Source organism: Squalius cephalus, assembly GCF_949319135.1.
Source record: "Squalius cephalus genome assembly, chromosome: 25".
Lineage (NCBI taxonomy): Eukaryota > Metazoa > Chordata > Actinopteri > Cypriniformes > Leuciscidae > Squalius > Squalius cephalus.
In genome coordinates, this window is record NC_137146.1 from 13,132,969 (window position 1) to 13,159,114 (window position 26,146).

The 26,146-nt window shown below is 37.3% G+C and overlaps 1 protein-coding gene across 1 annotated transcript in view; it reads right to left on the reverse strand.

The window, feature by feature from the left end:
- The window catches only part of prex2 (phosphatidylinositol-3,4,5-trisphosphate-dependent Rac exchange factor 2), a 127,218-nt gene that overhangs the window by 98,707 nt on the left and 2,365 nt on the right, over window positions 1-26,146 (reverse strand). The window contains exons 2-4 of the mRNA XM_079863295.1: window positions 4,427-4,498; window positions 2,258-2,380; window positions 1,160-1,264 (exon numbers count right to left, since the gene is read on the reverse strand). Coding sequence (XP_079719421.1) covers window positions 1,160-1,264; window positions 2,258-2,380; window positions 4,427-4,498 — 300 coding nt within the window. The remainder of the gene's footprint in view (window positions 1-1,159; window positions 1,265-2,257; window positions 2,381-4,426; window positions 4,499-26,146) is intronic.

The window sequence follows — 26,146 nt, forward strand, 5'->3', positions numbered from 1 at the left end:
TTAAAAACAATATATTTAATTACCTTTATAAAATCATCCATCTTTAGAGGAATGCACTTACAATAGAAGCCTATATAGGACTATCAATTGCACTGGAATAAATGTTAAAATATACACACGTTTTTACATTTCTTAAATAAATCCACATGATGTAACCAATGACATAAAGCTTCAAGTGAGCAGCTTGTCTTTTAATGTATGTATTTTAGTGTTATAGAGGGGTCAGTGCTTTCTTGCATTACATTACAAAGACAGAGAGTTGAAGGACAGTTCTGTAAGCTCGGCCGGAGGAAATGAATTCGTGTCAGACTCTCCAAGGAGCTCCCATGTATTGAAGGAGGTCATAAGATATAGTATTACACACACATGCCACTGGCCCCTCAGTGTTAGACCTGACCTTGGCCCGGTCCTGCCCATTACAAAGCCCATTAATGAGCTCACCGTCCTGGGACAGCCATAGGAATGTGTCCAACAAAAACATGAATTTTTATCATGTGTATTAATGCAAATGAAGAAAGGTTTGACAGTGGTTAGGATTATGAGCATTTCTAGTGTGAATGTGTTTGAGTGTGAAAGAGAGAGACTTCTAAACAGGGTTTGCACACTTGACATGCACAGATGTCAACACTCAGGATAAAACAATTCAACAAAGGTGACATAACAACAATGGTGGTAAAATTAAATTAAATAATCTTTAAACATTACAAATCAAGTACTGAAAAACCTAGTGCAACCTTTCAGAGTGAGAACTATGGCAACAAATTTATAAATATTTTTGGTAACACTTTATTTTAATGGTCCACTTTAGACATTCTACTAACTACAAGTAACTTTGCAACTACAGTACTGTACATGTGAACTAACTGTCATTAGAGTATTAATACTGAATTATACTGTCTACTTAATATCTGCTAACACTTTATTTTGATGCTCCCCAACAGATATTCCATATTATTCTAAAGTACTTTAATCCAAACTCTAAAACCTAACAATCCACTACAGTCTTCTAATATTCTAATATTATAGAATTAGTTGACATGTAGTTGACAAGTTATTTATAGTTAGAATAATGTCTAAAGTGGACCATCGTAATAAACTGTAGCCATATTTAATATATATATATTACATATATATATATATATATCAACAAGTGTCTTACCAGCAGAAGCGTGCGTACTGTCCTGATCTTATTGAGCTCCAGCAGAAGCCTCTGGGCTTTCTCGTGGTTCCCACAGTACTCGTCGTAAATCTGAAACCTTCCTCTCTGAGGAGATACACAGACACAAAAACACTCAAACTAAGAGCTTATTCTGAGATTTCACTCCTCATGCCCTTCAGAAATCCAGCGTCTCTGAGGTTTTGCCTAGGGGCAGACGGAAGACTGACGGATCGAATGCTAACGCAACAAAGTAATGCCTCATCCCAAAACCACAAAACAGCATCTCACTCGAGGAAAAAAAAAAAAAAAAAAAACTGCAGTGCTCTTCCTACTATAAATCTATAAAGCCAACTTTTTGACTCAAATATGCAAGTTATTCTCAATGAAACAGGAAGGCAAATGTGAAGTCCCAGTTATTTATACTTTCGTTGCTCATAAAAAAAGTTTTATCTCTATTTATCTATGTATCTATCTATGTATGTATGTATGTATGTATGTATGTATGTATGTATGTATGTATGTATGTATGTATGTATCTATCTATCTATCTATCTATCTATCTATCTATCTATATATATTTAGTAAAAGTATAAAAGTTTTCAGTTTCAGTTTATCTTTTATATAATATAAATACGTTGGGTGTCTTATAAGATTTTAATATTTTTGTGAGGGGGTTATACTTATGCTCACCACCAAGGCTACTTTTTTCTTAATCAAATGATCATTTTTTTCAGGAATATTTAATTAATAGCATATGAAATACAAATCCAGTGTTTTACTGTCACTTTTGATAAACGTAATGCATCCTTGCTGAATAGTATTCATTTCTTTAAAAATAATGAATGACCCCAAACTGACCCCTATATATAGACAGCGTCCTATAGTAGAAAAAAATCTCTTTAAGCAGCCTAAGCTGGTTTGATTGTCTCAGGCTGGTCTGTTGGCTGGTTTTAAAGGAGTTTGGGGCACTTTCCAGCTGGTCAGGCTTGGAGACCAGCTTAAACCAGCTAAGACAAGCTTAAACCAAGTGGGAGTTTTTTTCTGCAGGGATGTGTGTAATACGGTGAGAAAAAGAGAGAGTGGTAGACAGAGACTCACAAAGTGCAGGAAGCAGCGGCCCACTTCATGATACGGGTTGGGGTCAGGCTGCAGAAGCTCTTCGACCATGGACAGGAAGTCCCTGTGCACAGACAGGATCTCTTCCAGGTTAGAAAACAGCACCTGTGGGGTGAACGCATGGAAACATTGACTTTGACTGAGGGAGTCAAAGGGACATTGTCTGGATCTGGAAAACCAACAATGCAATTTAAAAAAAAAAAAAAGGGAAGGTCTGGAAGTGGCTGTAACAGTGGCACTCTCATTAATATATATATATATATATATATATATATATATATATATATATATATATATATATATATATATATATATATATATATATATATATATATATATAGTTTTGTTTTTGTTTTTTCAGATTAAAAATATCAAACTAAGAAATGCAGCACAAAACATTTTTTCTTGATATTTTATACCTAATAATACCTAATCACATTAAGACAACTTTAAATGTCTCTTAAGTATTTATAAACCACTGAATGTGAAGACGAGTCAGCAGTGTGTTGCTGTATAGTTCATATATTCAATATCTGACCTCTGAATGACCCCTGGTCAGTGAGTATCCCGCACACACATCCTCAAACAGGTACTGTATGTTCAGACATGCTCTAAAACATGCAAACAGCAGTCTGAGCCTGTTTACATGACTGAGTGTTCAAGCACTCACTTTCCCTCAGCAGAATTCCCATCTGAGAATGCAGAATGTTTACTGTCACGCACCACCAACCAGGCTGAAAATGTATTGTTTAAAGAAATAGTTCAAATTTAGCATAATCATAAATATGCTAATTTTGTCAGTTTACTCACCCTCATGTCTGGCACAGAATGACTCATCACGAGAGATGAGACAACTATGACGTTTAACACTGATGTCGAGCCTCAGAACTACGGGAACCTATAACAACTTAAACTATGGTCTGTTCCTCACACAAAACTATCGTATGACTTACAATATAGTGCAAACGTGTTGTGCAGTGTTATTTACAATCAGCCTACTTGTATAATGTTTTAGTTTTATAATTTAGCTTTTATTAAATTATAGCTTTTATTTATTGAATTAGCACTCTACACATATATTGCCACGATTCGGTCCGGAGGAGAGTAGAGTAGGCAAGGATCTATTTGCAAGCAGTCATTTTATTAAATAAATAAAGAAGATGAAGATGAAGAGGAACACCAAACCCAACAGCGTCACAGACATAAAAAGACATGTGAAGACAATGACCAACAAATGACAACTGAAACCCCCTGTGTAAAGGGATAACAAAGGATCAGGTGAGGGTAATTAGGGATCAAACAAATTAGGGACCATGGAACAGAATAAACGCAAGAGAAATGAAACCAGAAACAATGGAATAGAAATACAATTCAAAATAAGAGTCCAGGAACATAAACAGAGGGGGAAATGTGACATCTAATCTTATTTAATATTTATATTTTATTTTACTTTTATTTCATTTGCCAAAAACTAATTTAGTGAAAAATAACAACACTGCTGCTTGTTTGTCATTTTTGACGCTCATTTGCGTTCATGGAATGGAAAAGTGCAGCCTGGGTATATTACTAAATATCTCTTTTTGTATTTCATGGAATTAAAAAAAGTCAACCGGCATGTCATGGAATGACATATGTGACCCTGAATCACAAAACCAGTCACAAGTAGCACGGGTATATTTGTGGCAATAGCCGGCAATACATTGTATGGGTCAAAATTATCAATTTTTCTTTTATGCCAAAAATCATTAGGATATTAAGTAAAGATCATGTTCCATGAAGATATTTAGTCAATTTCTTACCGTAAATATATAAAACAATTATTTTTTGTGAGATAATGCTGCACAATCGCGAACATCAATGGACAATTTTAAAGGTTTTTAATGTTTAGATTTCTTTGCACCCTCAGATTCCAGATTTTCATATAGTTGTATCTCGGCCATAGATCAATGGAAAGCTTATTTATTCAGCCTTCAGATGATGTATACACATCTCAATTAAAAAAAATGACCCATGTGACTGGTTTTGTGGTCAAGGGTCACATATAAGTAGGTAAATAACCATTTTCATTGTTTAGTGAACTATTCCTGTAATAAATATTCATTTTGAGGCTTGAATGTGCCCCTAAAACCCAATAGTGTGTCCAAAACTCACCTTAACAGTCTCCTCTGTGATATTCTTATCAATTTTAGACACAGCATACTGATTGAGGCGATGAAGAAGTACCTGTTGGGAACACAGGAAGGAGGAGAATGTAAATAATCAGCAAAGAGGCCAAAATGTCGTTCTCCTTTGCACGCTCATCCATCTGAGAAAGACTGAGTTGAATATCCAATTGCAGCAAGCTGGATGGAGGGACCCTGACCAACTCAAACTACAGCAAACCACAGCCAACACTAACGATCCAACATGAAATCCAATTTCTCCTCCGGATCACTGACAGCAGGGAATACATAACAAATGCAATTTACAAACAAGCAGAAGGGGAGAGATGCCACAATACTGGGGGTCTGACAAAACAGGACTTGAGATAAAAACAACAGGAAGGAAGAGTGACCGCATTTGCCAAGAGACAGAAATAATGAATACAGTAAATCTCAGGCACTGAGGTTTGATGAATAGCTGTGTCCACAAGTCATTTTGCATGACGGAAATTTCAGTAAACACAAATAAATCCTATCACACAGTAAGATCTCTATTTGGAATGCTGATGGGGAGAATCGTTTCAATAAAACCGACACTATTCGCATCTTATCTGAATCATACGCACTGACGCATTTGATTTTTCTATTATAAAACAACCTGAGATAATTGGCCGGTCATGTCTGGATTATAAACAACTCAAAGCTAGCTAAATAAAGCTTGGTGTCTTCATTGTGGTTGTACATCTTGTTGATACGAGTGAGGCAAAGCCTTTCAGAAACTCATTCAGAAATATTTGGTTAGTTTAATATGCATGCTACATGGTACGTGTTCAAACAAAGACTGAAAGAACATCTTGCATCATGGATTCAACACTGTTGAATTGTTTAGACTCTAAAGGTTTTTGATAATACACTTCTCAATGTTTTTAAAGACAATTCAGATATATTATTAATGATTTTCGCTGGTGATATGAAATGAAGAAACACTGCCATTGATTTTTCAAAAGAATGTGATTAGACTATTCTCGCAGCATTTCTTTATCTCACAAATTACAAGTATGAGAGCTTTAAGAAAATTGTGCTGAGTTGGTAAGATTGACTTTAGATATTGATTTTGGTGAATCAGTTTAAACTGTTTAACTGAATTGATTTCAAATTCTGATCTGAATCATTACTCAAAAGTGTTCACAAACGTCCAGGTCCACAAACGTCCAATTGGTACACGCACATTATCAATCAAAAGTTTGAGTTTGGAACTGTGTTTAAAGTATAGACTCTTATGCTCACCAAGGCGACTATTGTGAAATAGTATTACAATTTAAAATAAGGAAACCGTTAAAAGTTTTTTTTCAGGATTATTTGATGATTAAAGTCAAAAGAACAGCTTTTATTTAAAAAAGCTATTTTGCTATTACAAAAAAAAAAAAAACATTTTTGGGGCAGTCAAGGCCTAAGACTTATAACCCAAAGGTCTCAGATTTGAGTCTCAGTACCGGAAGGTAATGTAGGTAGGGGAGTGAATGAACAGATATCTCTTCCACTCTCATTACCCACAACTGAGGTGCCCTTGAGCAAGACACCCAATCCGGGTGTGTGTTCATGGTTTACAGTGTGTGTGTTTACTACTCACTACTCCTAATTTGTGTGCACTAACTTGGGTGGGTTAAATGCAGAGGAAAAAATCTGAGCATGGGTTACCATAAAATGTAATTTTTCACTTTTTTTTTTTACACTTTCATCTTTACTGTCACTTTTGATCAATTTATATACATCCCTGCTGAATAAAAAAGATTTAAGAAAAAAAAAACTACTGATCTAAAATGATATATTATATTTGATATTATATTTGATATTATATTTCATTCTTTCTTGAGTTCATTTGATGAAAAACAAAATTGTTTTAACCAAATATGTGATATATCTTTTTTCATGCATTACATATTTTTAAGACTTTGCAATATAATATGCAATTGTTTTTTTTTACGTAATTTCAAAGCAAAAACATAAATAAATCAAAATATGTATTGTCAAAATGCTATGATAATATAAAAGTACCATGATATTACTGTCTGATTCTCACACTGTACCATAGCACTGCCACAATAAAAGCAAACCCTTTCCTGTGATGTAGAAAATGAGTGAAACATCTAGTTGGTGCTATAAGTTAAATGAAGTATAAGTTAAATAAGTCTAGTTTTAATTTAAGTTATACCCCTGGTTTCACAGACAAGGCTTAAGCCTAGTCCCAGACTAAAATGCATGTTTGAGGTTTTTTAACTGAAAGCAACTTGCACTGACATATCTTAAAATATGTCACTGCTATTGTTTTGTCTGAAGATTCACACCAGTAATGTTTTTTCTAAGGCATGTTTATAAAAGCAATTTTTTTTTTTACTCAGTCTTAATTTAACTAAGGCCTATTCCTGGCTTAATCTAAGCCCTGTCTGTGAAACCAGGCCAAAATATGGATGAAGAGATTTAAGAAGGGTTATTTCACTGAAAATGCTAACTTTTAATGACAGCCCAGAAAAGTAGGCATTTCCTGTTAAGATATCTGTCTAAATGACTGTGCTATAAACAGTTAGTCCACACTGCAGAGTGAGTGGGTCAAATATCCAAAGAGAGGCTCTCAACCGGCATGATAATCACATACAAACTGAATGTGCTGATTACAAGGCCGAGCACTAACCACTTATATATTTCATCAACTGAAATTAAACAGTTCCAGAACTCTCTCTAAATGAAAATCCAAAGGAAGAAGGAAGAAGGTAATCAAACCGGGCTCTTGATTGCGGCTCGACTGCGCAGCTAAAGTCTTGGTGCTGATTATGTTTCTGGAGTTGTGCTCCACGGCTACATGATTAGCAAGTGAAATGAACATGCGTGTGGAGTGTCAGCGATCAGCACTTTGCATTGGCTTGACGGGGCTGCTGGCCTGTGCTAATTGCATGTAACTTCAGTTCACATTTGCATATGGTTTCATGTCATCTGAGCTTTAGAGCAGAATTTCGTCCCACTAGGAAGAGTGCCAGGTATAACTGAGGTTAGGCAGCTTGCACAATTTTTACATTTCAATCCTAGCTCCATTTCCACAGCAATTGCTATATATATGTATAATGACAATTTTCTGAATAGTTTTAGCATGCTGTTGAATATAGCAATATTAATCTACGCCTATTTGTTTTTGACAGACTAGATCTGATACACTGCTGCTGTTGATTATAGCTGCTGCTGCTGCTAAATATGGAAGTATGGACTTGCTACACTCTAAACAAAAATGGTGATAAATAGCACTAAAAGTGGTTCATTGGCTTGTAATCATAGGGGAACCACTTTAAGTGCCAAATAGCACCTATCTTTAAAGGTGCTATACAGCACTTTTGTCAAATGATGCTACATAGAACCATAAGAGGTGCCATATAGCACCTTGATTGTTTACAATTGCTTCGACAAAAATGGTGCTCAACAGTACCCAACAGTGGTTCTTTGGCTCGTAATAATAGGGGAACCTCTTTTGGTACTATATGGCACTTAAGAAGCTTTATAGCACATTTGTCAAATGGTGCTATATAGAACCTTTTTTTTTTTTTTTTTGAGGTAGTAGGGCCCATTATCATGCCAGATACTACAGTCAATATGCTTCTAAATGACACTTTTACCTAAAAGATGGATAATTAATCATTTTAATGTTGTTTTTCTAATCCTAGCACCAACTAAACTAAGAGACTAAGAGAGAGAGAGAACCTTTAAAGAACTGTAGGGGTTTAACGGGTTCTTTGTATGGCAGTCGTGCCATATAGCACCATAACCACCGCAAAGAACCCTTGAAGAACCATTTTTTTTAGAGTGTTACTGCTAATAGATACACAGACACGCTGTTGTGAGCACGTAAGATATGCTGCTGCTGTATAAACAGAACATACATAAATATAGCATAGCATAGAACATAGCGGATCTAGGCAGGTGGAGCTGGGGGAGGTGGAGGATTTCAGAGCTGCAGGACTAGCTTACAGCAAACAATGAACTGACTATTTAAATGTTGAGCAAGCAATCTCATTGGCTGCAGAATTAGCAGAGGCAAATTGTCATATTTGGTTTTGAATCACGTTTAGGTTTTCATGTCTTTGTTGTTATTGTCAGCCATGTTCTTAGTTTTGTTATGTTCCTGGATATGTCATGTGATCATGCAATGTGCTTCCTTTGCTCTGTGTTATGTTGTTATTAGGCTTGTTTGCCTTGAAGCGGCGCTGCACCGACCGATTGGCGATCGGTGTATGACATCAAAGTGAGACATGCAGAACCTGTTCAGAGCAGTTTTCCAGGACCAGATGGGATAATTACGAAATGTTATACATCTGATACTACACAATTAGAAGCTGGTCTTATTAACCTTGTGGATACACAATGGACTTTGAAAAATTTGAAATAGAACAATAATTTTCACTGTATGGACAAAAAACTAAAAAGAGAGGAACAAAACAGGTCTGGAACAAAATGAGGGTGAGTAAATGACACAATGTTCATTTTGGGTGAACTGTCTCTTTAAAGTTCCCTCTTTTGTCTACAGCCATACAGTGAAAAAAGACTGAATCCAGTGCCAGCTCTGAGCATGAGACTTGAGGAAGGTCAGTGAGGAAACCTCGAGGTGGAAAGGTGGATGTTATCCAAGGAGACTGCAGGAAAAAACAACTTGTCCCTTTTAAAGAACACCTAACAAATATTCAGTCCAAAACACTTACTCACAAATTCATGGATGTGCACCACACGCAGAGAAACTCACATACCCCTCACATACACCTGCTGGCCACTGTCTCGTCTTTCTCAGCTTCAGACGGAAGCTTGCTGCAGTAAATCCAGCCTTTATTAGACAGCCAGGTGACCGAATACAAGAGTGCTCTGAACCTGCACCGAGCCATAAAGTCATTCTCATAATAATATCTTCATTGCCAGAAGTTTCAGTTAAGTTCTCATAGAAATAGACTGCAATGCAAATAATGGAGGGAGCTCTATCCACCCTAATTTGGGGCTTGAACTCTCCTGAAAAAATGTAAAACATGTACAGTATGTATATACACTACTGTTGAAAAGTTTTTATAATATGTTTTTGAGTCTCTTATGCTCACAAAGGCTGCATTTTTTTGATCAAAAATACATTAAAACAGCAATATTGAGAAACATTATTACCATTTAAAATAACCGTTTTTTAATATATTTTAAAATACAATTTATTCCTGTGATGTAATTTATTCAGCAGCCATTACCCCACTCTTCAGTGTCACATTAACCTACAGAAAATATATATTTTTTTTTATTATTATCAATGTGTGTTTTTTTCAGGATTCTTTGATGAATAGAAAGTTCCCAATAATAGAATTAATTTGAAATAGAGATATTTTTCAACGTTAGGCTATATGTATGTATTTACTGTCACTTTTGATCAATTTAATTTGCCATTGCTTTATAACAGTATTTTAAATGTCTTTAAAAACAAAAATCTTACTGACCCCAAACTTTTGAAAGGTAGTGTACATGTATGTATGTACAATTCTTGCCATTCCCTTACTGCCTCCAGGAAGCAATACATGTATAGCGGCATGTGTATGTTTGTATGGGTTTGAATATGTTTACCCATTTGTCAAGCTAAGGATACATTCTGCCCCCAAATCCTACACAGTGGCCTGGGCTCATGCTCTGTTTACGGCTTGTGTGTATACATGCATGTGGTGGAAATTACACAATGCCAGTCTTCGTTGTATAACTCTGCAGTTACAGTTAGACGCCATTCAGTGGCCCTGCCTGTTTCCTTATGACAAGCCATGCTTTGTAACACCACTCTGGTTATGTACTATAATACTAAATTCCAGCATTTATCTAATCCAATCCCCAAATGTTATGAGTAGAGGATACATTCTACATATTATGTAGAATAACTGTCTGTCATTCTCCCTGAAAAATCAATGACAAGCTCGCACAAACAATCTCTGACACAAATCATGTTCTTTCCGATCAAAACTTAAGTATGACAGGCCTAGAAAATAGTCATGATGGATAAATATTCTCCTCTACAATAACGCATGACAAATAAAGAAATAAAACTCAATCCCATCCAGAGAGAAACAAAATTTACACTGCATAATACAAGACTAGGGATGTACCAATATTACAATTATGGCCATTAAAGATAATCTGAGAATTATTTTCATAAATGACTAATATACTATTTTGTCTAAATAAAAAAAAATAAAAAATAACACACTGAAAATTAAAAATCAATAATTTTAATGATTTTTCAATGCTAAACATTTAAGCACCACCAGGTTGTAATGTACAATATGATAAAAAAAACTGATATTCATTTTAAGTTTACCTAAAGATTTAACAGTGTTATTAAATTCTAGATGTAAGTGTTATTCACCTAGCAAGTCTCAACATCTGCATTGCTTAAATGTGCAATAAAATACCTGTCTCTGTCTCCGAGTCAGGTTTCCCATTACAAGTGTTGAGTTAGCATTAGATGATGACAAAGATAATCTAGACGCAAAAAATAAGGTAAAAGTTATTGTTATAATAATTATTTATTTATTAATAATTATTTTTTTGTTAATCATGTATACCTATTGAGCATGTACATTAAATATCTAAAATCTGCCCATATATATCCAATAATAATAATAATAATAATAATAATATTTTTTTAATTATTAATCTTGTACACCTATAGGGTAAATGAGCATGCCTTTTAAAATAAAATAAAAAAACAATAAAAAAAAGAAAAAAAAAAGAAAAACAATATGGAACCAATGTTTCACGCATAAGACTATTTTATGGAAAATTTCCCTTTTTCTCTCGTTTTGAATTTAGTGCCTTTTTACTAATCCTGGAAACCTGAACAAAAATAACAAAGTTAACCAAAGCTCTATATTACAGGGTTCCAGAATGGACGTTTGCCGTCAATCACAGGTAACTTTCGCTAATATTCGTGCCTGCTGAAATGCAGACGCTCTCCATTCAAAACATAATTTTATGAATGGCTCCTTTGTTCACTGATGATCCACTGATTCTCTGTTTTGTGGTAATTGGGTCAGGCTTTAGTTCAGTCTGTGAAAGAAAACTTTCAGGGTCTGCACCAAGTCAACAGCACAAAATTTAAAAGGGTTAGTTCATCCAAAAATGAAAATTCTGTCATTAATTACTCACCCTCATGTCATTCCAAACCTGTAAGACATTCGTTCATTTTTGGAACACAAATGAAGATATTTTTGATGAAATCTGAGAGAGTTCTGTCCCTCCATTGACAGCTGCGCAAGCCATTTACCATTTTCTCTAATGGTTTAACCTCAATTTTATGAAGCGACTAAAGTGCTTTGTTTGCGCAAAAAAACATAATTTACCACTTTATTTACAAAAATAAAAGATGAACAAAATAATGTCTGACGGGTTTGGAACGACATGAGGGTGAGTGATTAATGACAGAAATGTGATTTTTAGATTGAACTAACCCCGAGTCTGAGTAAGTATTTGGTATTTGGATGAAGAAAACGAATAAAGATATGTGTATTTGTTTAAACTCATTCATACTGCTAGTTTTACGGCAAACTGAGTTAGCCCTGATGGTAGATGATGAAGGTAGAAGTTACAAAATGCATCTTTATAACAATTATTAATAATTGATTAATAATAAAGCATCATCATAATTAATAATAATAATAATAATGTTAATAAGATGCATTTTGGAACCCGATATTAATCATTATTATTATTAACACTTTTTGTAACATTATTTGTATTTATTATTAATAATCATTTTATATATTAATCCTGCACAATTATCTGTATATGTATCATTAAATGACATTCTCCCATAGTCATTCATTTGTTCTTTTTCCAGACAGATGATGAACAGTCCAGCCTCCTCCTTCATAAACCCACACCAGGGCGTCTGAGGAAATGGCCTGTGCTTTTCTTCCTGTGGAGGAAAAACTCAATTTACCAGGGCCTATTTCTGCACAACATCAACAAAGCCTGCATGCCATGAGAGGCTTTTGCTTTGTGACAGTGTGAGACCTTATACCAAATTTGGAGAAAGACAACACAAGCAACAAAACAGGCTTTTCATGGAGGATCCAAAGAAGAGTATAAAACAAACCTGTGTTTTATGGTGGCTAATAACACTATCAGGATCCAGCCGAGCCTCCGCAGACCCCAATGGGAAACATCCACAGGAAACACTTACTATAAATACGTGCCCTGGGAGCTAACATGCTGGTTTGGGACATGCTAAAACCACATGTGTGCATGGCCTTGTCTTTGTTATTATTAACAAAGACAAGGCCATTTTTCAATATATGTTTATTCACAAACGCCCACTTGTCTAGGTGCATGTAAACCACTTTTATCATGGGTCTTAAACCTCGGACAGACAGACACCACAAACATCTACACCCTGCAGAGAAGACTAGCATTGGTTGTTGGAGACAACCTGAGACACTGGCTTCTAGGCCTGGGTGTGGATACAGATTGACTGATTCTCTATATTTCAAAAACAAAATGTCCATTTTGCCGAAAGAAATTCATATAAAATTAAATTCCCTGCAAATTATACAGCATTAACGGAAGGCCATGATTATACAGATTATACACCAGATTATACCATATAAGAGTCTTGTTCATAAATCGGATTAAACTGGTCTCGTTGGCTGTATGTTTTGGCTGAGAGTTCAAAACTGCGGTTCAAAAGTTTATTAGCATAAATATGAGTGCGACTTTCAGCTGTTGGTGGCGCTAGATGGATTGACATGAAGACACTCCAAATTTGCTGTGGTTAATGTTCAGACTGTCCTCTAAGTGCCAAATCTGTATCTGTGTGACAAAAAAAAAAAAAAAAAGAGTCGTACTACACTGGTCACGATGTATGTTTTTGATTCAGTAAAAAGAACCACTTCATTAGAGTCATTAGTTCGTGAATTGGATTACACTGGTCAGGCTGTATGTTTTTGATCAACTAAAAAGAACGGGTCAAAAGAGTCATTTGTTTGTGAATTGGACTACACTGGTCACACTGTATGATCTAATTTCTACCAATCAGCCAAGCTTCTTAACTACCTTAACCAGCTAAACATCTTAGTCAATCCTAGACCCACTTGACTAGCTTCTCCAGCCAGTTTTGCAGGTGAACAATAAGGCTATACTGGTCCTCCAGCTAAAGAGGCACAAAACCAGACTGGAATTGTTCTTTTTTTCTTATGTTTGAGAAGAACTGCCATGTGACACCAATAATTTTAATCCCCTCATGAAAACGATATGAGGAGCGATGGCTTAAGGGCCGTGATTGTGTTGTATCAGCTCCCATGACAAATTGTCCAACTGTCTCAATGACAAACAAATATGCAGTGTAAATGGCATTTCAAAATGCTTCTACACATCTCCTATTATTATATTCATAATAGCTAATTCAATGTTACTGCATGTGCATTTCAAAGCTTATTTTGTGTATCAAGGGGCCAAAATCCCATTACAGATTGGCGTCTGAAAGCCCATGGTGACAAGCAGAATTTTAAACTGCACGTATCAAGCTCAGTCAGCATGCGTGGCACACACGACTGTGCTATTGATTTGAATTCTGTCTAGGGTTGTCCAATAAAGCCAATTTTTACTGGATCTGATGCTATTGGGGATCTTAGAACCTCAGAATTGGTCGCAATTGGACGCTGTCAGCGGAGGGAAAGAGAGAAAACAACTTTGTCTTTCCTTTTTGAAATCCCTAAAGACAGCTTGAATGTCAATGAAAAGGGCCGGCCAAAAGTGCCCCCTCCAAGTGTTCTGGGATCAATGCCATCTTTGTGTATGAATGAACAGTGGCCCTCACTAACCCCTTCAGCATGCCAGTCACTCCGCTGGAGGCCGGGACTAGTTAGCGGAGTACAAGAGACAGGGAAGATGGCACCAGCGGTCTGTCGCCGATCACAGTGGAGCCACAAAGGACAACCCTGCAAAGGTTTGAGGTGAATCAGACTTTGGAAGGCATCATGGAATCTGTCAATGAATAAGAATTGGGGCTTAGCTTTAAAAGCTGCACTTGCGGTTTCCAGTTCCAGGCACTAGCCTTTAACTGAACTGTACGATGAAACAGTGCTCACTCAATTTGTCACCTGGGTTGGATGTTTGATTATGTGCGGATTGAATAACAAATCAGAGATAAAGAAGCACTGCAGCCAGGATTGGCAAAGAATTGACAATTTCCTCAAGCTGTTTCAAGCATTAGGTCTCTTAATACTGTAAGTCATGATCTTTTACATGCCTCTTTTTACAGACCCCAGCAACATTTGCTCAAGAAGCAAACATATTAACATGTTTCTTTCAATATATAATCTCAGTACCGCCATGATCTGTTCGATTCAATGAATTTTGTCTGTTTTTTTAGAAGTATGTATTTTGATGCTATATTCACTACCATGCAAAAGCAATACTTCTGGCATTTGGAACATTTCTCTCAACGATGGATTGCGAACTTGTAGCACAATTTGCATTATGCTAAAAACAACAGCTGTTACACCTGATGTCTACATCCACACACATGCTGAAGGAAAAGGAACAGATACTGACTAACTGCTATGTCATGGCAGACTTGAAATTAAAGGGGTGGTTGATTATGATTTCACTTTTCTAACTTTAGTTAGTGTGTAATGTTGCTGTTTGAGCATAAACAACATCTGGAAAGTTACAATGGTCAAAGTTCAAAGCAAAGGGAGATATTTGCTTTTAAAGAAATTGCTTTTTAAGGACTACAACAAACAACTGGTAGGAACTACATGACATTCCTCCCAGGTTAGTGACATCACCAACCCTAAAATTTACATAAACCCCGCCCCCGGAAGACGATTTATAGATTAATCAAGACAGAATATGCTAATCAATTACTAGAAGATAACTACACATAAGCTACATAAATTCATCAACTAACCATTCAGAAATGTTGTCTACATGTTGTCACTTCTTCTTGAGTCTCTCTTTCTGACTCTGGTTTGAACATAAAAGGCTAAAAGTTTTTGAAATTTTCAGTGCATGTACTTGTGAGGTAATCAAAGTTGCTAAGGACAAAAGCTCTTGAAGCTCCGTCCTCTGTGCCGGGAGCAGCAGCTCATTTGCATTTAAAGGGATACACACAAAAACTGCGTTTTTGCTCACCCTCAAAAAGTGACAACTTTAACATGCTATATACAAATATCTGTGGTGTATTTTAAGCTAAAACTTCACATACACACTGACACATTTATTTTACATCTTGTGAAAAGGGCATTATACCACCCCTTTAAAGGTGCCTTGTGTAATGTCCGCCAAAAAAATCAATTCATACTCCACATTCCATACCAGATGGGGGCAGTATACCTCCAGAAAGTGAGTTGGTCTACTCTAGAGTAACAACCGAGAAACGGCATAGTCTCTATGCTCCGCCCCTACCTTCACAACGACCCTAGAGCCATAGCCGAAGCCGAGCCAACTCCTAATAGAGGACGTTTTGACTCCAGAGGAACGTTGGTTGATGTCAAGTGATTTTGAAATATGACATCTTCAAGCTACTCCCCTTCACCTTTACCAGTGAATATGTTCATATTCGTTTTGTTCATATTACATTTTTATTGTTAGTTTGAATTACATTAATTTGACAGACAGCATTCGCTGATGTTGACCAAGCTAGCGCCAACGTAACCAGAGCTGCCAACTCTCACGCATTCACCGTGAGACACACGCAATTGACACTTTTCAGAAAAATCGCGAAGCAAAGAGGACACGGAGACCGACAGACTAGACAGAGCAGGTTAGTTATGATATAAAAAAATCTCAGCTCTCAGATTCTGTCAATTTTATTACGCAATTCAAACAATACCGGTTGGCGCTTGTAAATGTTACACGACAGATCCCTAGCGCACGTGAACCGATCATCTCTACTAGCTAATAGTAAAAAAACACGAACACTGTTGAAAGATACAGTAGGCTACAACTTACCATTCTTCCGCTCTCTTCCCTGAACTGAAATGTAGTAGTGGGCTGTACTTTCCACACGACTGACATCAGGTTCAAGTACGCCCACAAGCCGTGCGAGTTATTCGTGTATTGCAGTTTGGCTGGTGGTTATGTTGCCCGCATACCGCCTCCCATGGCCGAAACTGGTATTATGACACCTGTCGGGCTGTGGCTAGTAATTTAGCATGCTAATTCAGGTTGATACCTCTGCAGCACTATAACTTGGCATTTTTTTAATGACATCATCACCCTTATTTCTTCTCATTCTTTTGATGCGTGTAGCTCATTTTTTGGATATTTTTACCTCAATTCTTACACATGGCACCTTTAAGGTCTCTGACTAATAAAATGATCAAGTTACTAGTGCTGACTCAGAAAACGAGAATGCAAACACCATGTGCGTCACAGGAACATGGCTCCGATTCAATGTGGTTTCACCGGACATATTTCAAGCAGACAGAATCATGAGTGTGAGCAACAAGAAAGTAGGTGGACTTGGCTATTTTGTAAATAACAAATTGTGCACCTCAAAACATATTATTGTAAATCCAGACTGGATTTGAGACAAATCTCATTTGTGCCCCCCTGAAAAAATGTAATGCCCGTCCGTGAATTTGTGTCTGGCGCCGGGTCTGCTTGCAGTATGATGCGTATTAATTAATCAGTTGCAAACAAAATTGCAAAACATTACAAAATGAAGTCTTCAAGCAGTGAGAATGATTTGTTGTCCTCTCACTTTTTAAAAAGAGAAAAAGAGGAAATATTGGGTCCATCCAATCCTGAGATTGCGTAGAGAGGAAGGAGAGTTCCACCTCCTTATCAAGGAGCTGCGGGATTATCCAGAGCGATTCAAAGTTTACTTCAGGATGTCAGTGGCTCAGTATGATGCTTTGCCAGCGATACTGGAACTACATATTAAAAAGTAGACCACCAATTTCCGTGAATCAATTGATCCAGAACAGTCTTGTATTTTGGTGTTCGCTTGTACGGTGCCTCTGAATTGTCAAAACATCTCTCAAAATGCTTGCTACGGATGCGAAAAACTGAAAAAATGTAACCAGATCGGAATTTTTTTTTATGACGGACAAAAGTTTTGGAGGCAGCGTGTAAAGGTCCTTGCACACTGAGTCCGAAATTTTTGCACGTTAAAAAATAAATACGAACTCACGTTGAGTCAATCACGTTTACACACTGCATCCGAAACTTTCATCCATCATAACATTTTTTGGATCGAGTTCAAATGGAAGGCTGGACGTAGCTAAGCCCTGTGTAGAGTTTACATCTAAATTTTTTACGTCCATCTAGTGCAACCGGCCCCAGAAGTGTGAGGAAGCACACGATGAGAAGGCTTTGTGGGACCATTGCAAGGAAGCACTTTGATATGCTATACAGGATACTGTGGAACTCAGTCACTGCACTACACACTATTTCAACTTTCACACAATGATTGTGAACTGTTTCCACACCAACAAAACAAAATAACAAAGGGTATCAAGGACAGATTTGATTTATAATGGCCGGTCAGTTCCTTCATCACTTCCGCCAGCTCACTGTTTCTAGCCCTTCACGTTCCTCAACTTCCATGTGCACTTTACACTGGATTTTACATTTCTTCTTTGGGATTCAGACATTTTAAGAAATTCCAAGAAATGAGAAGGCTGAGACGGATTTGAGAAGGAATCCCAAATAACATGCCACTACAATCATGTAAATAATATATTATGATATTCTATAACTATGCCTTGAGATCGACATTTAAAAAAATGTCTTGAGTGTACAGAACTCAGAAAAACGAATCAATAAAAAAAAGATAAATAAAACAACAAAGTGAAAATTTCAAATAGCACACTTTAGTCAACATGAAATAGTATTTGCAACCCAGTTTACTCTTCTGTAATAAAAATAATAACAATGGGAAAAAAATGCTAGCATAAAAATCTCATAATTGATTCACTATACCTCACCATGTATATTAATCTGACAAAACATAAAATAAACATTTTACTCTAAAAGACAGAAAAAATATGCATTTGTAAGTAAAAAAGAAAAGTCTATAAATATGAGGCCCAATGTGAGTTACTAAGAATACATTTTCTGTATTGTTAAAAAAAAATCTGTATTTTTCCACTTTTTCTTACAGTGTATATTCAACAAGAGATGTATGTTTACAGTAAAATCTAAAAAAAGAAAAAGAAATATTTAAAATAATTAGTAAAAAATATATTTTTCTAACTTACGTATTCCCAGAAGTTCTTGTGAATGCATTACTGTACATTGCATAAAAAAAAATAAAAAAAAGTAGTTGGTTTTTTACAGTCAATTTCTGGGTTCACAATAGAGTTCATTTTGATTTCATGATGACTTACTCATCATATGGTGGAGCAACGGCAACTTTATGTGTTGCTATTTCACATGACCATAGATGCCCCAAATAGATGCTGACACTTGCCCACGTACACTCATTTGAAATGCCACCTGGCCATGCACAGATGCTTCATTCACCATCTCCTGGACTATCAGCCCACATTAAAAACTCATAGAAGACAACGATGACCCGTGATATATTCTAAAAAAAAACATCTGACCATTGGTTTCTTATTCAGATGCTGTCTTCCAGAGGCTGATCTGAGACAGATGCCCTGGCATAGACTCTAGTCGTGTGGAGTGGCCCGTGTGTCTCCACAGCCAGCTCTATGTGCAGGGGAAGCAGAGCACAATGTAAAAGTAGGGGAGGGGCAGGAAGGAAGGAAATCCTGCTCACACTGACACAAAAGCTAAAGGAACTCAACGGCCAGAGCCCCTCGTAGTCCCCTGTGCACTCACAAACATGACACACAAGACTGCACACCAACGCAATGGGACACAGATGGATGCAAGTGTAAAACAATTTCAAAAACACACAAGAGGGTAATTATGGGACATGCCTGAACATCACTATACTGTATATACTATTTTTTTATTGTGCTAGTCCCAGGAGAACCAATGCTCCCCAGAAGCATAAAATTGTTGGATGAGTTGAATTGAGAGGAAATTCCGGAGGGCCATAACTAAATCACTTCAGTCTTTTTAAACGCCGCAGCCGAATGATGGAGGGCTTTCACAGGTGATTAGACGCTTCCAGCTCAATCATGGAAACAAACAACCTAAAGACCCCAACAGCAGGAAGGGCACAATTCCTCCCCACCAGCGACAACTTCCTTGTTCTTAAGCACCATCATGTAAATTCAGACTGAACGCCGATATTCACCTCTAAATTCCCTCAGGGGCACAAAAAGCCTCTGTTCTCTTCCATGAATCGGACTGTCACAGGAATAGAAAAATGGCTGACACATTTTGCGCTCATGCTGTGCATTTGGAATGAGGCGAGCTGCCCCGAGCCTCAGGGAGCTAGTTAAGCACACTGCTTAAAAAGAGCTCAGGATAAGATAAAGGAAAACCTCTGCTGGTTATAACGTCTGTCTGCGGCGCATGAGAACTCCTCAGACCATACAGTGGAAAAAGAAAGCTGAACTCATTAGTAAGATTGGAATCTTAATGATGCTCCATGTAGCAAGGGGAAAATACAACTCCCTGTAAACAGAGTATTGGGACATAATGGATGGAACATATGCAGGAGGTAAAGGCTGTAAAAAAAAAGGCAAGTGACAGGGACAAAAAGCGTGTTAAAGTGAGAAAGTGATACTCCAAAAAGGAGTTTTGCAAACATTTACCACTTTTTTCTACTTAGTGTCTCAAATACTTAAATGAGGATTAATTATTTTATCCTCTTTATCACTTTTCTTTTATCTACCTTAACTACCCTTGGAAAGGGTCAATAACATACTCTACATACAGTTGGAAAGACTGTCATTCCACTGAAAATGAAACAATCGGAATCATTCATTTATCATTCATTTTTTCATTTATCAGTGACTGTTGACAACTGGGCATACCTTTTCATTTTCAAAAACTAAGTTGAGAGTAAAAACTCAAAGGTGTCAAGCAAAGTCTTAAGAGCAAATGTTTGAGACTCAAAAAATGCCAAACACTGATTCAAACAATAAAAAGTGTCTAAACCAAACTAAATATTGAGAGCAAAACACCTTGAGACAAAAAATAATAGAGTTTTAATCAGTGAGAAATGGGGGAATAGGGCATGATGATCAAGCCCAGAAGTCTCCAGAGCAACAGATGGATAAACCAGGATACCAATGAAGATGTTGAGGATGGAGAACTGTGACCCCATGGGACAGGGTTGCAAGGTTCACTGCCTGGCTGGGAAAAGATATGAAACCCTCCCTTTAGTATTAGTGCTGGTTATGTGACAGCAACAAATCAACAGGCCTCAAACTGAATGTAAATAAACAGAACAAGGGAAAAAAGAAAACAGAGCATTTTAAGCATATACTGTACCTATATTGTCTTAGGCTAAAATAAAAAGATACATATTAATTGTTTTAAGAATGTGATGCAATGTTTGCCTAAAGCATAACTCACCACCACAATGTGGGTGGTTGTCAAGGCATTGCTATGCAATTCTTAAGGTGTTACAAATGTTTTAGCATGCTATGTGGTAAAATTTTATATTTTGAAAAGAGTAAAGTTTATGTAAGTGGTCTCAACAACAAGATCCATTTATACTTGGCAGAGTCAAATTTGGTGCATCTTAAACCACATTCTGAGTGACTGGATATATCTCAAAAGTGTCATTTATACTTAGCCTTGTCCTGATCTGTAAAACTAAAAGTCTATGGAGTGACCAAGCGTAAATACCCTATTAGGCATTTGTTTAATTATTTAAGCCAGCACAGCACTAGGTTTAATATGTGTTTGTGGGAAAGCTGCACTTCAATTTTCATTCTAATCAGTCAAACAGTAGAAATCCTTACTGTCAAGTCATTTCGAAAACTGTACCACATCATCTTCAAACTAATTTCTAAATAGACTAAGAAATGTCCGCAGGGACTTTAAAAACTTGTGTTTACCCCAAAAGCAAAATAAAAGTAGTTGCAGTTTGTGGTGCAAAAATTCCTTTGAAGTTTTATTATTAAGCCTTAAAAAAGTATATTGGGTGGTCAATTCCTCTAAACCCACAGGGTATTGCGAAAGAAAAACGCTGCAGAGGGACCACTTAATCCAGAGCTTAGACTCCAGAGAACACATTATGCAGATACATGTCTCTGTTTTTCTACTAAAGTAAGACATGAAAGCTTTCCCCCTATTCACTCCTGTTAGATTCGCTCTACAAGTACTCATGCATGCTCGTGCTGGTCAGTTGTACTTCTTATATTTGCTTGTTCTCATTTCAATTCCTATATCATAAGCTCAAATGGCATATACAGTTAAAGAGCATAGAAATAAAGCTCTATTTCCCTCAGTGAGGCACTTCTTATAGAGGATCATCATTCTTAGCCTCCAGTTAACAAATATAAACATGATTATCTGAAACCTCCCACTATCAGATCTATATCGAGCTGTTACATAAGCCATATTAGGGATATCTCTGAAGATATCTTTTAAGAGACTTCCTCTGTCTCATGTGAATTGCCAGATACTGTTCTTGGCTAATCTGATAGCCAGACACAATTGTGTTGCATGCCAAGTAACTGACAGTTGATGCAGCTGGTATTTTACACTAAATATCAACTCAACAACAGCTTTTAAGAACAATTTCTCTCCAAGAACAAATGAATCATTTAGCAGGCTAAGTTAATCCGAACTAGCCAACCCTCTCCTGAATTCAAACAAGGCAACTTGTCCGCCATTGTTTCCGAATTTCTTCTAACCTCTCCAGAATTCCTCCACCAGGAAATGTACTTTACAACAGAGGGCAAAGAGCCCAGGCTCTCACGTCACAGTCCCTCTCCTGGCAATACCTCCAGGCTGGTTCCACCAGGGAGCCACATTGTCTGGAAGCGACCCCCTTCATCTAATTCTCACAAACACAAAATGCCCTCTGTTTAGCATGGTACCAGTCCTCTGGGACCTCCAGGCCATGAAACACCACCCCAGATATCCATTGTCCTCTACTGTGGACTGTTGTTATCGTATAACTTCACTTCTGCACAAGCTTCCTTTAGCCTCCTGAGCCTAAAACTCTTCCTTTTTTTTGTCCAGACATTCAGGAATTCTGTTTAAGGCACATGCGGAAGATGATCGGTTGAAAGTGATCAGTTACAGACCTGCAGCGGCACCCATGGAGGCTTTGATCCTCGAGAGCATGTGGGTGATATTCCCAGTGACTTGGATTGATAAAGTTCCCTCCTTGACCTCCTAATCACACTCGGGGGTACCACGGCAAGCTTTCATCTTCAACTCACTTTTTTCCACTTCTGTTAGAATGAAGACATTATGTTTAGCGCTGGCAATAAAACAAGCTGAAATGTTTGGCCGGAACTGCAACCCAATTGGGAATAATCGAAGTAAACTGGAACTTTTAAAGTGAGTTGTCTGAGGTTGCTCAAAACTTGTACAATTAACTGTCAATTATAACATGGCAAGGAGTCTCAGAACATATTCTCATAAACTCATTCCCAAATGGAAATAAGTGACTGAAAATACTGGATACAATGAAAAAATAGTTGTCATTTGACTACATCCAAATGTGGTCCGAGTGATCCGTCATCTGATCTGGTTAATAAAATAGTTATAATTCATTATTCACGAGTTCACACTTACAAATAATCGGATGGAATAAGAGGTATGCGTATTTGGCGTGCTGTCCGAGGGGAGGACACCGAGCTCGGAATTTTGGCCCAAGCCCAGAGTACTCCACCCGTATCTCTGGTTAGGATAGTAACCAGGCGAGTGCGAGGAGACGAGGTGGTGGTGGGATGCAGATAACTGTTAATGAACATAGGTGAGTCGGCTCTGCATATATTTAAAGGCCTCATCTTTTGCAGATTGGTTAGGCAATTTGAACGTGTTCCTCCCGAACTTTGTTAATAAAACATAATTTCTGGAGGTCACCTAATACCAAATATGACATTCTCCACAGGCTAATGCTTAATTTAAATGGATAGAAACGGTCTGAATATTGTGTTTGCATTTTGTTTTAATCAAAATGAAATCATCAATGCCAACATAGGAACCACATTCACATGTGAGCATGTGAATGTGCATGAAAGGTGGGAAACGGGTCACTACAACACACGCAGTGCCTTGAACTGTCACCTAACTCCATAGGTCTTCAGAAGAGCCTCAAGATATGGATATCAACCACAACATGTACAGTATCATCTGGTTGTTCATTTAGACAAATTATTTCAGACTTCAGAAAATTCGAAGCGCATTTCATGCTCTCTTTGCTCTATTCAAATTTAGATCTATATTTAGCTTCAAACTTTATTGAATAAGTGATTAGTCACTTATTTCCTTATTAAAACCAGTTTTGCTTATGTGCCTGAAAAATTATGCATTACACAAACAGAAAAATCCTTTCCTTTCCTTCCTGCCTTCGATTCCCCTGCTAGGCCGAAGAGCTCACATTATTCTATTCCTCCAGCAGAGGCAGAAATTATATTAGTTGGTACAGTCCCACAGTTTGCCTTCACTTTCAATCCTCTTGCTCTGCCTCAGTTCTTGGCTCAGACTCAAAAGCATTTACCTACCCTGCTCACTGAGCCTTAGCAAAGCAAATCATGGACAGATGCATCCCTCATAGAGACAGTATGGAGATTATAATGGAGATTATCTTATTTTTCATATGCAAGTTTCAGTGTTGATATCTGTTGTTTCTCCTACAGCAAAAACAGCAAATTGAGACTTTTGCTCAAGTCATCTACTTCTCAGATATTTATCCTGAGAAAAAGACCCAATGATCTCTCATGTGCAACCTTAAGAAATAGTTCTCCACAATGTCTTAAACAAGCTTCAACAAAAGTCGCTGTCTATTTGCCTCCATCACTGCTGCTGCTTTTCCGACAACGTACACAACAAGCTGCTTCTTCTTCGGCTTTTGCCTTGATACTGTGGGTTGCACCATCAACATGCCTGTAGACACTGCCTACTAGCGGTCAGCATGTGTAATTGCACATTGACGTGGACAACGATGCGGAAGTATAAATGAAAACCGATGTGTAGCCTATGGCGTAGAGGCTACGCCGTAGGTCCGACACAGAAGTATAAATCAGCCTTTACTATGAATGGGCAACGCATTCTCATCCTAGGGCGTCATATACTGACGCTTTTGACATTTCGTCTACATCGAACGCACATGGCACCCTTTAGCGTCAATATGACACGCACAGAGCTTTGTTCGGTTATGGGTAGGTTTAGGTCTGGGGTAGGGTTAGGGTTAGACCGCTAGGAGGCGCCTTCTGGCCCATATCTATCTGTGTCTCATATTGACGCTAAAGGGTGCCATGTGCGTTCGATGTAGACGAAATGTCAAAAGCGTCAGTATATGACGCCTTGGGATGAGAACGGGCTGGAATGGGAGAAAGTGCAACATGCAATGTGGCGGAATAAGTCCCGCCTTCTAAATAAGAGCCAATCACCGATTGGTAAAGTCATTGCATCACTGCAGCTGCCATTAGGGGCAGTTCACACAGAATGCATTTTTTCCATTCCACTACGCTACTTTTCCATTGTTTTTCAATGGCAACACGTGCTAGACAGACGTCTTTAACCGTTGCGCTTGGGTCCTGATCTTTTGCATAGTCTCTAAGTTCAACTTTTAAAAAAACTTTTTTTTTTTGCACTTTTTTTTCGTTACAATGACCAGCGTCTCACATTTTTAACAGCAAAAACAAGTTCTGTGTGAAGGGGAGGTAACACTGCACTTTTCGTTCCAATGACTTCCATTCAAACACATTTAAATGCGTCAGACCGGAAATGCAAACTCATGCGAAAAGTTTTGCATTTCGCTGTGTTCCAAAGTTTAAGTTTGATGAACTTTAAGCTGCGAATTCGCATCAAGTGAAGACGTGTGACCAGTAGAAGATCGAATAATCTCTTGGCTGAATTAAACAAACTATATCTTTGCAGTAAAGTCGAGGACACTCTACTCCCGCTAGGTTCTACACTCTACTCTACTAGGTTCTTTACTTTCGCCTTTTTGTTTTTCAAATCTGTAACTGTCAAAGCCTCCTTATTACCGATTTTCTGGAGCTCAGCTATACAACTACAGTTACTAAACAGACTGTCAACATACTCTCAACAGGTAAATGATTTCTTTCTTAAAATGTCTATAAATTATAACTTTAAAAATTGTAACAATCATTTCCTAACAATCATGTCTTTTTCTCTTTTAGTTTAACAGAACATGTAGTGTGAGCAGCTCTGTTCAGTTAAGGATACTCACCTTCTCTTCTCCACAACGTAAGTAACAGAGATATGGAATTTATGATCCATATTGTTAGATTTCTTTTAGATTATGACTTTATGCCTAAACATACCCAGTCCCAAAAAAAACATTAAAACTATACCATGACTTTATATCACTTTTTCTTTTTAACATGGTAAAGGGCTCATTCTGTCCATTTTTGCTAATTTTGGCCTTCATGAACATAGCCTAATTGTTTTTACATGATCAAATGGAAGAGACACAATGTAACTCTAAACTCAATTGTGTATTTCAGATGCTGTCACGTATCATAACCTCATCATCTGCAGAGAGAAACTGCCACTCAGAATACACACATAATGAAGGACTTAAAGACATCATAGGGGATTGTGAAGATATTTCACTGGAACTTGGTCTTCATTACATCTATATCGTGTTCAATGT